The 15,838-nt window shown below is 40.9% G+C and overlaps 1 protein-coding gene across 1 annotated transcript; it reads left to right on the forward strand.

Annotated features, from left to right (window-relative positions):
• Window positions 1-1,771: 1,771 nt before the first annotated feature.
• On the forward strand, window positions 1,772-4,063 carry LOC146368134 (tripartite motif-containing protein 16-like). The gene has a single exon (XM_084912698.1). It carries the CDS (start codon window positions 1,972-1,974, stop codon window positions 3,637-3,639), a length of 1,668 nt encoding a protein of 555 aa, XP_084768824.1. The 5' UTR covers window positions 1,772-1,971; the 3' UTR covers window positions 3,640-4,063.
• Window positions 4,064-15,838: the final 11,775 nt, after the last annotated feature.

The following is a 15,838-nucleotide window of genomic DNA, read 5'->3' on the forward strand; positions in this document are numbered from 1 at the left end:
TGTTTGTCCTTTGGTCAGATGGTGATATTGAATGAAATATTCCAGTATTCAGTAGCTCAGCAGCTTTGTAACATGTGGTTTTGCACACTGTTCAAACCTCAGATGTTTGTGTAAACAAGTGTGGAGGACACAAACTCACGGGGGGAGGAACGACATTTACTGTTGATGTGTCTGACATTTAGTCTCCATGAGTTCTCATGAGACTGAAGAACTCTGTGATCTCTAACATGCAGCTGTATGTTTTGAAATTATGTGTCTCATTCTCTGGACTTTACTAGACAACGAGTGAAGAACATGTAACGAATATCATCTTTAAAGTGATGAATAATAACTCTGCCTCTGTGTCTTCATAAAAAGATCGTACTTCTGAAAGGTCAGAGGGCAGCATCCACTCTGGTTTTACACAGTTTTGCAGGTTTAGCTCTTCTGAAGTTCAGCACCTGCTTTTTCAGCCAATCAGAAGCCAGTATTGTAGAGAGTTCATATTTCTTTTCATGCAATTGAATAATTTTGAATGTTTAGGTGAATATTTATATTTAGAGTATTTTCTCGATCAGTGTCTTCAGTCCTGACCCTGAGTGCGTACATTTAAAAATAAAGTGATATAACTTCTTTTACATTACTGTGAACTTCTTGTACAGTTTGACAGCTGATTGTTGTCGTGTTTGTCGTCATATGAAGATCGTTTCCTAAAGAGGACTGAACAGTCATTTAGCCTCTGGCTCCATCCATGAATCCGATGTTTGCTGTATAATCTGTGCTGTTAATAGTGTAATGGAACATATAATTTGTACATATAATTTCATATGTAATTATGATGATCTTTACCCATTAAGATTTTAAATGAACGATAAACAAAGGCCAAGAAAACTGAGTTAAACTCCTGAGTCTACTATATATTTGCACCATGAAGAAATGAGTTGTTTGCACCAGTAATAAACAATCAAATATATCAAATTATCATCAATTATTTAAATAAATGAACCATCGCACCAAACAAAACAACAATTCAACAGACAGTTCTATAAAACTGTGGATGATTCAAAGTGCTGCTATAACTGCACAACAAAACTGCAGTGAGAAAAGCTTTGGATGCTCAGTTTAGTTATAATGACAGTTAAACAACTAAAATACTCGATTAAGTAGGTGAGAAAAAGTTACATTTACTGGATCAGTTTAAGACCAAAATACATTTGAATGAATTACTGACATGGACACTTTGTGAAAAATTACTAAACAGTTCAGGCAAAATTTTACTAAAACCTTGAATTAAACTTGAAAGTTTTCATTTCAAGCACATCTTGATGTTTTCATTGAAAATCCACAGTGACTGTGTACAGAGGAAAAACTACAAAATAATGTTTGTTTGTTTGTTTTTTTAAACACTGAGGACCGATCTACATTTGTTGTTGCTAAATTTAAATATTTGTTACTATTTAATGATCATAATCTCATTTGAACATAGGTTTGATTTAGTGGAGTCAGTTGTTCCCATGCATCATTCTGTAAGTGTGAGAATGAACTAAGATTAGAAAATGTCAAAATATAAAGTGTCATTTATTTTTATTTATCACAGCATCCTAAACTTTGCTGAACTTTTAGAAATATAAAATGAAATTTCTGGGTGTTGACTGTCACATTTCAAAGCACCAAGTAAAGATAAACTATTAAACTTTAACTGTGTCAGACTTGTTACTGCATGATGTAACCAAACATACCACACCCTGCATCATGTGATTGGCTCTTGGTCGCTCTGTAAAAATATTTCTTTAGTGCCTCCCTTCACAGATGTGTCTGTATCAGGATGGGTCTAAACAACATGGTGTAAATGCAGTTGCTGGTGAGCCTCATTTCCTGTAGGAGGTGAACAAGAGCAGAGATCTGTTTCCCTTCAGAGCACAGAGGTTGTTTCTGTTCAGAGGAAGTGAAACTGTCTGACAGTCACTGAGAGACGGTGAAACGGCACAGCACATGAATCAAATGGATCAAACAAAATTCTGCTGTTCAGTCTGTTTGGATCTACTGAAGGATCCGGTGACTATTCCCTGTGGACACAGCTACTGCATGAACTGTATTAAAAGCTTCTGGGATGAAGAGGAAAAGAAGAAAATCTACAGCTGCCCTCAGTGCAGACAGACTTTCACAGCGAGGCCTGTCCTGGTGAAAAACACCATGTTAGCAGATTTAGTGGAGGAGCTGAAGAAGACTGGACTCCAAGCTGCTCCTGCTGATCACTGCTATGCTGGACCTGAAGATGTGGCCTGTGATGTCTGCACTGGAAGAAAAATGAAAGCCTTCAAGTCCTGTTTATTCTGTCTGGCATCTTACTGTGAGAAACACCTTCAGACTCATAATATTGTTGCAGCTTCATTCAAGAAACACAAGCTGGTGGAGCCCTCCAAGAAGCTCCAGGAGAACATCTGCTCTCGTCATGATGAGGTGATGAAGATGTTCTGCCGTACTGATCAGCAGAGTATCTGTTATCTCTGCCCTGTGGATGAACATAAAGGCCACGACACAGTCTCAGCTGCAGCAGAAAGGACTGAGAGGCAGAGAGAGCTGGAGGTGAGTCGACAAAACATCCAGCAGAGAATCCAGGACAGAGAGAAAGATGTGAAGCTGCTTCAACAGGAGGTGGAGGCCATCAATCAGTCTGCTGATCAAACAGTGGAGCACAGTGAGAAGATCTTCACTGAGCTGATCCATCTCATCCAGAAAAGAAGCTCTGGTGTGAAGCAGCAGATCAGATCCCAGCAGGAAACTGAAGTCAGTCGAGTCAAAGAGCTTCAGGAGAAGCTGGAGCAGGAGATCACTGAGCTGAAGAGGAAAGATGCTGAGCTGAAGCAGCTCTCACACACAGAGGATCACATCCAGTTTCTACACAACTACCCCTCACTGTCAGCACTCAGTGAGTCTACAGACTCATCCAGCATCAATATCCGTCCTCTGAGCTACTTTGAGGATGTGACAGCAGCTGTGTCAGAGGTCAGAGATAAACTACAGGACATTCTGAGAGAGGAACGGACAAACATCTCACTGACAGTCACTGAAGTGGATGTTTTACTGTCAGATCCAGCAGAGCCAAAGACCAGAGCTGGATTTTTAAAATATTCACGTGAAATCACACTGGATCCAAACACAGCACACAAACACCTGTTATTATCAGAGGGGAACAGAAAAGCAAAAGGAGTGGAACAAGAACAGTCTTATTCTGATCATCCAGACAGATTCACTGACAGGTCTCAGGTCCTGAGTAGAGAGAGTCTGACTGGACGTTGTTACTGGGAGGTGGAGTGGAGAGGGAGAGGAGTTTATGTAGCAGTCGCATACAAGAATATCAGCAGAGCAGGGAGAGTGAATGAATGTAAATTCGGACATAATGACAAATCTTGGTCATTAGATTGTAAGAACAACAGTTATACATTTTGGTACAACAACATTGAAACTCCTGTCTCAGGTCCTCGTTCCTCCAGAGTAGGAGTGTACCTGGATCACAGAGCAGGTATTTTGTCCTTCTACAGCGTCTCTGAAACCATGACTCTCCTCCACAGAGTCCAGACCACATTCACTCAGCCGCTCTATGCTGGACTTTGGCTTCACTATTATGGAGACACAGCTGAGTTGATTAAAGTGAAATAGACTGAAGTCTTTCATATTGTGGGTTTAAATCTGTATTTTAGTTTCATTTTATTTTCTCTCCATCATTTCTGCACAGAGATCAGCTGTCAGTCAAACATTATGGGTGGTACCTCCACATCTTCTAGTTGTTCTCTTGATGTTTCTGAGTTTTTAAAGGAGATCTTTCCTGTGACTGTTTATGGAGGCTATCACTGCTCATCATCATTTTGATTTACTAAAATATTTCTCCACATGAAAATGTAAACTTCTCTATCCTCTAAATGTTTCTGGAATATTTGTATTGAAAAATGTCGACATTTCTCTTTATGAGTATGGCAGACCATGTGTGTGTGTTTGTGTTTGTTTTTGTCAAAATCATCAAACAAATGAGGAAAAACTGTGATTTTAATGAATGAATTCATATATTGTGTTGATGTTTTATTGTGTGAATAAACTGGAAGGTTTGACTATAAATCAAACTTTGAACAAAGTCTTTTCTTCTGTCTTCATTCCAGGATCTCACTCAAATCTGATGCAGAAAATATGAAACTAATCTGAGAGAATAACTGACGCAGTTTTCCTCCTGAAGCATCACAACGTTCAGAGTTCATGTTTAGAGCAGAAGATTCAGCAGTCGCTCTGTGACCTTTCAACTTTCTTCACTAAAACAGCTTCATTACAGAGAAACAAGTCACATTTTCTTGATGTTCTTAAGTCCTTTCAGATGTTTTTAATGGTCCTTGAATGCAGCATCAGTGTCGCAGGTTTAAAAGGTCACTTTCTGTTGTGTTCAAAGATTTCCTTCAGATATGGTCTTTAATCAGTAAAGCCAGTGATACAGCAGTGTCATTAGCTGTGTTATTGGCACCAGGCTGTGCTTATGTATGTATTTAATTCTGTCTGAGGATGTCTTCAGCATGAAATGATCATTTGCTCAGCTGCTGTGTCTCATCTCTTATCAGACATTGGTTGGAACAGAGTTTTGTTGCTGACCATCTGACAAGAGGGTGAAGAAAAGCTTCAGGCTTCATTTGGACACTACGTTGGACAGAAGTCTCCACAAACATGACTCAGAAACACAAATATTATTAATGAAAGTCCAAATTTCAAAAAGGGGTCATACATGATCCTGAGAAATGTCCTTGAACATTTGAACATGAGTCAGAGGGTTGTCAGGTTTCTACACTGCATCGTGGCATCAAGCCTGAGATGTCTGTGTAAACAAGTATGGAGGACACAAATGCACAGACGCAGTCGAGCTGTTTACTGCTGATGAGGAAGGAAAATAGTCTGTTGGATATTAAAGCAGCATTTATTAGAGTAAGAACAGATACTTGTGTCCTTCATTTGATCCCCGTCAATTTACAGAAGACTTAAGGACCCTTTGACTTCTAACATACAGCTGCATGTTTACAATTTTATTATTTTTTTATTGATTTCCAGCAAAGCGAGACTTTACTGATTAAAGACATATAATCAGACATATTACTGTTACTCTCTGAAAAAGACTCACATAAAGCAGATTTATCACAAGCAAACATCAAGACACATCCTTCATGGCTTAAAGTTGCAGTGGGACTCTTTCGCCATCTGGTGGTTGTAACAGTTATGACAACTGTTCCTGCATATATGTCCCTCCTCAGTGTGAAGAAGACTGGACTCCAAGCTGCTCCTGCTGATCACTGCGTGTTCCTCCTGTGTCTAAAATCTATTTCCATTATGAATCAGGAAACTGTTTGCACCAATCATAAAGCCAATAAAATACGTCACACACTAAGAAATAACAAAAAGGAATTGTGGATTTCAAGGAGATTTTTCCCTCGTTTTTTGAAATCATAAGAATACAAACTAATGCAAGACTGTCATGTTTTCATAAGTTTGTAGAGACACTGTTCTGTTGTATTCTAGGACATCAGTCACTTTTTAAATGCATGCTACTCCTCCTCATCATTATCATCATCATCAGCACCCATGACCTCCTTTTAGTCTTTGTTTTGTTATTTTTCAGAGTTCAGGAGACGTTCTTATGGGATTTCCACAGTGTACAAGTACTGTTTAGACCCTTTACCTAAAAGAAAAGAGTAAAGTACAAAGTAGATTTACTCACTGCAGGAAAATAATGCCTCAATCTGATATATTGTCTTATATGACAAACTGAAAGTGATGCATCAAAGTGTAAGCAGCATTTTCCTGTTACAGCTGGTCTAGATGGAACTGATCTGATCTCCTTTATGTACAGGTAGATATCCAGTGGGTTTGCTAAGGGTCACAGATGAGGGGCTGTGGGAGATGTTTAATGGGAAAGGAAATAAAACCATTGTTCCAGACCTGCAGCTAAGATACTCGAGTATCTTCAAATATGAAGCTGAGCATTACTTCCATACTTTCCTCCACTGCTGATGACCTTGTTACCTGCTGCTCCCTGTTAATGATCAGCCTCAGTTCTGATAGTAAACTGTTGGCTCTCGTTCTGTCAGGTTGTTGCTCAGTGACGTGTTGTTTTCATTTTCCTTCTTCTTCAAATGTGTCTTCTTCAAATGTGTCTTCCTTTAACTCTTTGCTTTTGTTTCTGCTTCAAACACCAAATGATACACGTGCTGCACCTCTGATGGTTTGTCAGAGAGCAGAACAATTTACATTACAGAGAATATTTTACAGTTGAACATAAACTTTCACTTTTTTCCTCTAAAGTGTGCTCACTGGTTTTTCCAGCTGCTGTGAGATGTTTCTGCCTGACTGTAAAGATGGAAATAAACACAGATGGAAACACTGAGTCAGAGTGTTGCTGCTGGTTAGTCAGTATATTAACAGAACATGGTTCATAAAACTGCTCCTACAACTGTTTTTGAATCATTTTCAAAGACACTTTATTGTTCTGTTTTTGTCTTTTGGCATTTCTGTGCTAATTTCTTGTTTTAATGGTGCTCTAATTTAAACTGATTTTTCCTATTTTAATACCTAAATAAATAATCATTTATTTTTTGTTCATTTGTCTAAATTCTGGGAAAAGAAAGAAGTTTGTATTTGTTTAAGATACAATGAAATCATATTTTGACATATTGGAAGATGACATGGAGCTGAAAAAATACTACAGGTATAAATGGAAACTACAGTTTATTTCTGTTATTTCCTATGATAGTGTTTGTACACTCGCTCATGATAACTGTTCATTCAGCTGCTGTTTTTGTCTGCTGGACATCTTTAGCTTTCAGTAAGGATGCATTCATAGATCAGCACATCTTTTTGAACCACATTTCTTATGAGACTCAGAGTTTACATTTTGGAAATGTGGTGAGACCTGGGGTAGAAAGAGACTGAAGCTTCAACCTCGGCAGTTTTGTGTGTGTCTGAAGCAGAAAGATAAGAACTGTGTGGCCAACTCATCACACACATAATCCTGAATCAGAAAAACAGCATCAAGTGTTGTAATTGTTAAACACAGAAGTGTGATTTATATGTGGTTTTACTGATGGTTAACACAGTCGCACAAACACCTGAAACTGATCAAAATATAAAACAACATATTAAACATAAATATGTGCCAGTTACCAGAACGTATATGTGGTTTCACTGAGGTTTAATTATGCTCAGTTTATCAATACTCACTCATACAAAAGTTTGTTATGTTTTATTGATTATTTGGCTTTAGGTTTTCCAGTTTTCCAGCTGCTGCTGTTTAATGTTTGCCTGGGAAAAGAAATTTCAGTTAGTGTGGGAAGTTTGGTTAAGCTGGTGGAAAACAATACTGTTACACTGACCTTTTGGATAAGATTGTCTTACCTGTGGTTTCTCTGATGTGCACGACAAAACAGTCTCCAGGCAGCTTGAGTGCCCATTTAAAGGTTCCTGGTGGTACCAAGTGATTGAAGAGAGGATTGAAAAGCCATATTAGTTTATTGTAGATTGTAGTCAGTTGGCCAAGCTTGTAATGAAAAACGCTTCATTACTCGAAGCTTTCATCACAGTCCTCTTTGGTGACATCTGGTGGACAAATATATGAAGAGCAGCTTGAGTCTGCAGCTTATAATGAACTGCTTCATTATGATCGTCCACTCTGCAGAGCTGACAGCTTGTGTTTGATGTCATGTGACAGTTCTGTGTGATATCGGGCTGATATGTTGCTTTGAACATGAATTTTTGGGGGGTGAAAAAATTATGTTATCATCAATCAATCATGTGGTCAGAAGAATCTGTGCTTACCTTGCAGGAATGTTTTAAATTTACAGATTGGGAAGTTTTTATTCAGCCTTGATGCTTTGGTGGATGTTAGCTCATATGCAGTTTTTTGTAAAGACATGATTATACCCCTTAAGCGTGCTAAAGTGTACCCTAACAATAAGCCATGGGTCACCAAATGCATCAAATCCTGTTTAAGGAAAAAGAGACAGGCTTTTAAAGAGGGGGCTGTTACTGACTTTCAGGCAGTCACCAAAGACTTGAAAATCGAGCTCTTGAAAGCAAAACAGATCTACAAAAACCTTGAAAGCAAATTTGCTGCAAAAAATTTTGGGGTCTGCCTGGACTTGTATGAAAACCATATCAGGGTTTCAAAAGAGCAGCAGTCAGATCATTGTAGACGGTTTTAAGTCAGACAGAGATTTGAATATGCTTTATGCTCGTTTTAGTTCTTCTGAACTGAAACAGAAACTGAAAGATACTCAACACTTCATCACTGAACTCAGCGATGTCCAAAAGGCCTTTCATACAGTTAATGTGAACAAGAGCCAGGGCCCTGATAACATTAGTGCCGCCTAATTAAATCTTGTGCTAAAGTACTCAGTCCTAAATTTTAGGTTATTTTTAATAAATCCTTTCAAATACAAAATGTGCCCTCGCTTTGGAAGGAAGCTGTCGTCGTTCATGTCCCTAAATCTAGTCGTCCAAACGTCCTGAATGACTTCAGGCCTGTTGCCTCACCTGAGTTGTCATGAAAGTCTTTGAAAAAATCATCAGAAATGTGATTATGGAAGAGATTGAATATCAGCTGGATCCAATGCAATTTGTGTACAGGCCCAACAGAGGAGTGCAGGACGCGCTTTTGACTCGACTAAATCTGATTCTTAAACATGTAGAGAGTAAAGGGACTTTTGCAAGACTTCTTTTCATTGATTTTTCTTCAGCTTTTAATACAATACAGCCCCATATTTTAATGAAAAGACTTTTAGAAGAGTTTGAAATCAGGAAAAACCTGGTTTGCTGGATTTTAGATCTTTTAACTGACAGGTCACAAAGAGTGAGAATAAATGGGGTTCTGTCTGACCCAGTGTTCTCCTCCACAGCTTCTCCTCCAGGGTGTCTCTTATCGCCCTTATTATTCATTCTCTTTACAAACATGTGTCAGAGCAGATATGAAAACAGGGCCATCATTAAATTTACAGATGACTTTGTTATTGTCAGCTTACTGAAAGAGGGTGAAACTCACCACGGTCCAATCATTGATGACTTTGTTCAGTGGTGGGAGGAGTCTTATCTCCAATTGAACATATCTAAAACAAAAGATATGGTTATTGATTTTAGGAAACAACAAAATGGGCACAGAGTCACTTTAATTAAAGGTCAGAAAATAGAGCAAGTGCAATCATATAAAAATCTTGGGACCATAATCAATGAAAAACGGAACTTTTATTGCAAATCGGTCTGTAAAAAGGGTCACCAGTGCCTTTACTGCCTCAGGAAACTTGCTCATTTCCACATCAAGCGAAAGATTTTAACTTTGTTTTATTGTTCTTTTATTGAGTCTGTTTTATCTTTTTGTTTGGTGGCATGGTTCAGTCAGACCTCTGTCACAGAGAAAAATTGACTGAATTAGTTAGTGAGATGGTCCAGTCGTCTGATAGATGAGTCACAGGCCTGTTTAGACTCCCTGTACTCTAAACAGGTACCACAGATGGCTTAATCAATCCTTAAAAATGGTTCCCATCCTCTACGGGGTGGATTTAGCTTCATTCTTCAGGACGGAGGTTTCTAGTTCCAAGATGCAGGACAAAGCATTATAAAAACAGCTTTGTCCCTGCTGCTGTCACTGAACTCAATAAGAATTGTTTTTGATTTGATTCATTTTGTTTAATTACTAAATATGTGTTTTGTCAGGTTTCATTACGTGTGTGTGTTTGTGAAGGGAGGCCAAATGCTATCATTGTTCTGTAAAGCACAGTGGGTACCTGTGGGTATAAATAAAGTAACCTTAACTTAAAGCTTATAGGAGGTTGTGAGGTCACTGCCTCCACCTGATTATGTAATTAACCAGCAGACTGGTACATTTATATATAATATACTATAAGTTATATCATTATAATTATGTGTATATCATATTTCTTATGTACATTTTAGACCTGGGAGCAGAAATGCTGATGAACTGGTTTTTATTCAGGAACAGGCAGAGCGTCCTCTCTTCCTGGCTCCATGTCTATAATTATGTCACACACTGATTCGCTCTCACAAAATCACCAAAACACAGCACAAATCCCACCAATGGTTCAATTCCTTATAAATCATTGAATCAGGTACTGAAGCAGTGACGTGCTGAATGAAGCTTCAGACGTCATTGATCACGTGACTCTGTTCAGACAAACCAAGCCTCAGCACAGCGTTTCTGAAGCAGTGTGTTGATTTGATTTGTGCCGGAGCACAGAGAGAGAGAGAGAGAGAGAGAGAGAGATGAGTTTGGTGTATTCATAATTGTCTCTGGTGCATTTGTTGTATGGGCAGTATGTGTTCATTGTTTGATTGTGTAATTACGTGTTTTGCACTGGCAATGCATGCCGGGAGATGGTAATACAGTGAGTAAAGAGTTGGTCTTACTGCACACAGTGGTCCTGCGTACTTATTCAGATTCAGAGTAAGAATCACACATGGTGTCAGAAGTGCTGTGTGCCTTGTAAGACTCCATACATCTGCCGAGTGTGAGGAGAAGGGGAAGGTGGAAACGAAATGCCAAATGACGACGTAGACGATCGTCCGAGGGCAGGAGTTAGCACCGCGGCTAGCACTCCCAGCGCTACGTTTAGCATTCAACTGCCGGAGCCCTTTGATTTTTCCAAACCACACGAATGGACAAGATGGGTCCGTCGCTTCGAGAGATTCCGTCAGGCAAGTAATCTGTCTGCGAGCTCGGAGGAAAATCAAGTGAACACTCTCATATATTGTATGGGAGACGAAGCAGATGACGTCCTGAGAGGACTAAAGTTAAGCGATGTAGACCAACGGGACTATGCTAAAGTGAGAGATAGCTTCCACAACTTTTTCATTGTCAGGAAAAATGTTGTTTATGAGCGCGCACGTTTTAATATGCGCAAACAAGAGCCGAATGAGACTGTTGATGCATTCGTGACTGCCTTGCATGCATTAGCAGAGCACTGTAACTACAGACCGCTCCACGATGAGCTGATAAGAGACAGAATAGTAGTGGGCTTGGCCGACACGAGGCTGTCTGAGCGCATGCAGATGGAAAAAGACTTGGACTTGGATAAAGCTATAAATATGGCCAGGCAGTCATAAGAAATCAAAAAGCAACAGTCAGCTTTGAGAAGTGAAACAAATGTAATGAAAGTAAATGCGAAAACAGTTGACAGAGTGATACAAAAGCACGACAAAACGAAGTTCAACATGTTCAAAAATAAAACTGCCAAAACACAACAGCAATATAGCAAGAGACAAAGTAATAAATGCTACAAGTGCGGAGGCTCTCCACATCCGAAACCTGAGTGCCCAGCAAATGATGCAAAATGTCATTTATGTGGGAAAAAAGGTCACTACCAGCGCGTCTGCAGACAAAGCAAGACAGTGCAAAGTATTGAGGAGGAAGAGGAGCAAGGTTTCTTCCTAGGCTCAGTTTCCAGTGACGGCCAGGCGTGGACAGCCATCATTCAAGTGAAAGATGCAAAAATCACTTTCAAACTGGATACTGGAGCAGATTTGACTGTAATAGCTGACTCGGACTTATCAAAGATTTTTGCTAACGAACACAGACCAGTTCTCCAGCAGCCAGAAAAACCTTTGTTAAGCCCTGGAAAAACACCACTGGACGTTGCAGGTTTTACAAAGCTACAGCTCAACTACGGAGCAAAACAGACAACAGAGAAGGTCTATGTTGTAAGAAACCTGAGCACTCCACTGCTAGGCCTGCCCGCCATTACAGCTCTTGGCCTGCTGGTGCGAGTTGACGCGGTTTCAATGGACACTCTAAAGACTACTTACCCTAAACTTTGCAATGGTCTAGGGAAAGTGCAGCGGGCCTATCACATTAAACTCAAACCGAATGCTGTGCCGTACTCGCTCAAAACTACGTGAAGGCTTCCTCTGCCTCTAATGGGAAGGGTAAAGGAGGAACTCCAACGAATGGAAGAGCTTGGTGTCATTACCCGAGTTGAGGAACCAACGGATTGGTGTGCCGGCATGGTTGTTGTTCCAAAGAAAAACAGCCCTAGGCTGAGACTTTGCGTAGACTTTACCGGACTAAATGAGTATGTGTGCAGGGAAAAATATGTGCTGCCATCGGTTGAACAAAGTCTCGGAATGCTCGCAGGAGCAAGAGTGTTTAGCAAACTGGATGCCAACATGGGCTTCTGGCTGATTCCCCTGTCCGATGAGTCTGCCAAACTCACCACCTTCATCACACCCTTTGGGCGGTTCCACTTTAACCGCCTACCGTTTGGGATCAACTCAGCGCCCGAACACTTTCAGCGCATGATGGCGGAGGTCATCGAGGGTCTCGAAGGAGTGGTGTGTCACATTGATGATGTGTTGGTGTGGGGACGTAACCATCAGGAGCATGATTCCCGTCTCCATGCTACACTGCAAAGATTGGAAAAAGCAGGCATAACGCTGAATGTTGAAAAATGCGAGCTCTCCCAGAGCAAGGTTGTTTTCTTGGGTCACATAATAGCAGATACAGGAATCAGTCCTGACCCGAAGAAAACGGAGGCAATTACAGAAATGACAGAGCCAACTAATGTGTTAGAGTTGCACAGTTTTCTGGGCATTGTGAATCAAGTGGGCAAGTTCATTCCCCATTTAGCTGAAAAAGACAAAGCCCTGCGAGATCTTCTTTCCAAAAAGAACGCATGGTGTTGGGGAACTGACCAAGCGAGAGCTTTCAAAACATTACGAGAAGCCCTGACCTCACCCCAAGTGCTCGCAATGTATGACCCCAACAGAGACATTAAAGTATCAGCAGATGCTTCATCCTATGGTCTCGGAGGTGTTCTTTTGCAGCTGTGGGAAGAAGGATGGCGACCAGTGGCGTATGCATCGAGGTCCCTTTCTCCTACAGAACAACGATATGCACAAGTGGAAAAAGAGGCACTGGCGTCTACATGGGCGTGTGAGCGTTTTCGTGATCTCCTGATTGGTAAACATTTTTGTCTTGAAACAGACCAAAAACCTCTCGTTTCCTTACTGGGAGGACAAGCACTGGATCTCTTGCCACCCAGGATCCAGCGATTCAGAATGAGACTAATGCGTTACTCGTACACTCTGCAGTACGCCCCGGGGAAATCGCTCTGGAAAGCAGATACTTTGTCCCGCTCACCTCTGAAAAAACCAATGAACATGTAAGACAAAGAGCTAATGGAAAGCACAGACATATATGTGGACAGTATTGTAGCAAACATGCCTGTCAGTTCATCATATATGCAAACACTGAAGAAACAACTGAAAAGCGACAGTGTGTGTGCTCGCGTCATGGACATGTGCACCGAAAGGCTGGCCAGAACATGCAAAACAAGAGCCTTTACTGCGGCTTGTCATTCCTTCAGCAATGAGAAACGAGGTGCTGGAAAAACTACACGAAGGACACCAAGGTGTTGTAAAATGTAAAGCTCGTGCACGCCAAACAGTGTGGTGGCCCGGGCTGAGTCAACAAATCTCTGAGATGGTGCTCAAGTGCAAAACGTGTATTCAAGAAAGACACAATAACAGTGAGCCACTCATGCCAACAGAATACCCTGCCCGCCCATGGCAGAGAGTGGGCACAGATCTTTTCGAGCTGGGAGGGAAAACTTACCTTCTCGCTGTTGACTATCACTCTAGATTTGTTGAGATTGCTTTGCTGAACAGAACAAAATCAAATGATGTCATTACTCACCTGAAATCTTTCTTTGCCCGTCATGGCATCCCAGAGGTCCTCATGTCTGATAATGGGCCGCAGTATTCACGTCAAATCTTTACAGACTTCGCAGCAGCGTACGGCTTTAAGTACATCACAAGCAGCCCCAAGTTTCCGCGAAGTAATCGAGAAGCAGAACGTGCTGTGCAGACTGTAAAAAATCTTCTGAAAAAAGCAGCTGATCCTTATCTAGCTCTTCTTGCTTATAGAGCTACATCACTGCAGTTCAGATACAGCCCCGCAGAGCTTTTAATGGGCAGACGTCTGCGAACCACACTGCCAATACTTCCATCGCAGCTGGAGCCTACACTGCCGGACGACGCACTGCTCGCTCAAAAGGAAAGGGAGAAGAGGATGATGGACATGGTAAACTTCACCAGGTGCCACCATGCAAAACCTTTATGCAGCCTGTCCCCAGGAGAGCAAGTTTGGGTGACTGATGTCAAAACTGCAGGCACTGTCATCCAAAATCACTCTACACCCCGATCATACACAGTGGAGTTACCACAACGGACTGTGAGGCGTAATCCCGTGCATTTGATTCCTTTAAGTTCACCAGTGCATGAACCTGCTAATGTGCCTGTGTTGCAGAAGCCTCAAACACCCAGTGTGATCCCTGCTACACCTGTTAACACTGATGTTGTCAGAACCAGGTCAGGGAGGGAGATAGTTAAACCTAAAAAGTTAGATCTGTAAGAGAAAAAAAAGGTTGTTGTTATATAACTGTGTTATGATGGTTTTGTAGAGCACAGTAAAATAAATCTAAAAAGAGTTGTCAAAAAAAAGAAGAAGAAGAGTGAAACGGAAAATAAAGGAAACAAAAACGAAAGGTTAAAAATGTAATGCAGATTGTTTGCCAGATGTTCTTGTACGGCTTTGAAAAAGAAAAAAAAAAGAATCAAAAGGTAGTCTGGTCAAAAGTTCGGTCCTGAGAAAAGTAATATTCTGTTTTTGTTTAAAAGGGGAGATGTGGTGTATTCATAATTGTCTCTGGTACATTTGCTGTATGGGCAGTATGTGTTCATTGCTCGATAGTGTAATTACGTATTACGCACTGGCAATGCATGCCGGGAGATGGTAATACAGTGAGTAAAGACTTGGTCTTACCGCACACAGTGGTCACGCATACTTATTCAGATTCAGAGTAAGAATCACACAATGAGGTGTGGATGGACATCAGATGATCAAATGTCAACAACCTGATTGGCCCAAGTGTGAAGATGTGACGTCCACTGAGGGAAGGGGGGGAGAAAGGGTGAGCAGGTATAAAAGTGAGGTGAAGAAGAGATTCGGGGTTCTTCCCTTTTGTCCTCTGTGAGATGAGCAGTTCAGAAGTTTGGATCTAAGAGGTTCACAGTTCAAATTCCAGCAGAGACGCTGAAAGGAGAACCACAGTCCAACCTGTGAACGTTTTTAACCCTTTGTGAAACAACAAAGGCATAAATATGATCATATAAATATTATCTACTGGGTCAGACTCATAGGATCAGGGATTAGAACTCCTTTTATCAGAGAGATGAAATCTACTTCCTGTACAGGGTTTTTTTGTGGGCCTACCGATCGACAGAAACTAGAGTCAATAAAAAAACTGGACATTGGCTCAATGTGTGTGTGGCACAGGGAAACAAGGACTGAGCGCTGTGTAGTCCCACATAAAGTCAGACACCTGGTCACCCTAGGTGGACCATGGCATGGTCTATATGGAGGATACAGACACTGCTGAAAACATGACTCTGTCTGGTTTAGATGATAAAATGTCTTTACTTTAGGAGGCTGTGGCTCAGAGTACATTCACATAATGCCTTTGAATAAATGTAAAAAGCTTGTTTTTCTCCTGCTTTGATTTCTTTGTCCAGGTAGAAATTCTGCTTTTTGCCTCTAAAATCTGAAACAGTTTGAAACAAAGTTTGGCGCTCTAATCCTCTCTGTGTTTGTCCTTTGGTCAGATGGTGATATTGAATGAAATATTCCAGTATTCAGTAGCTCAGCAGCTTTGTAACATGTGGTTTTGCACACTGTTCAAACCTCAGATGTTTGTGTAAACAAGTGTGGAGGACACAAACTCACGGGGGGAGGAACGACATTTACTGTTGATGTGTCTGACATTTAGTCTCC

Source organism: Perissodus microlepis, chromosome 18 (genome assembly GCF_051167445.1).
Source record: "Perissodus microlepis isolate ML-2025 ecotype Zambia chromosome 18, ASM5116744v1, whole genome shotgun sequence".
In the NCBI taxonomy this organism is placed as follows: domain Eukaryota; kingdom Metazoa; phylum Chordata; class Actinopteri; order Cichliformes; family Cichlidae; genus Perissodus; species Perissodus microlepis.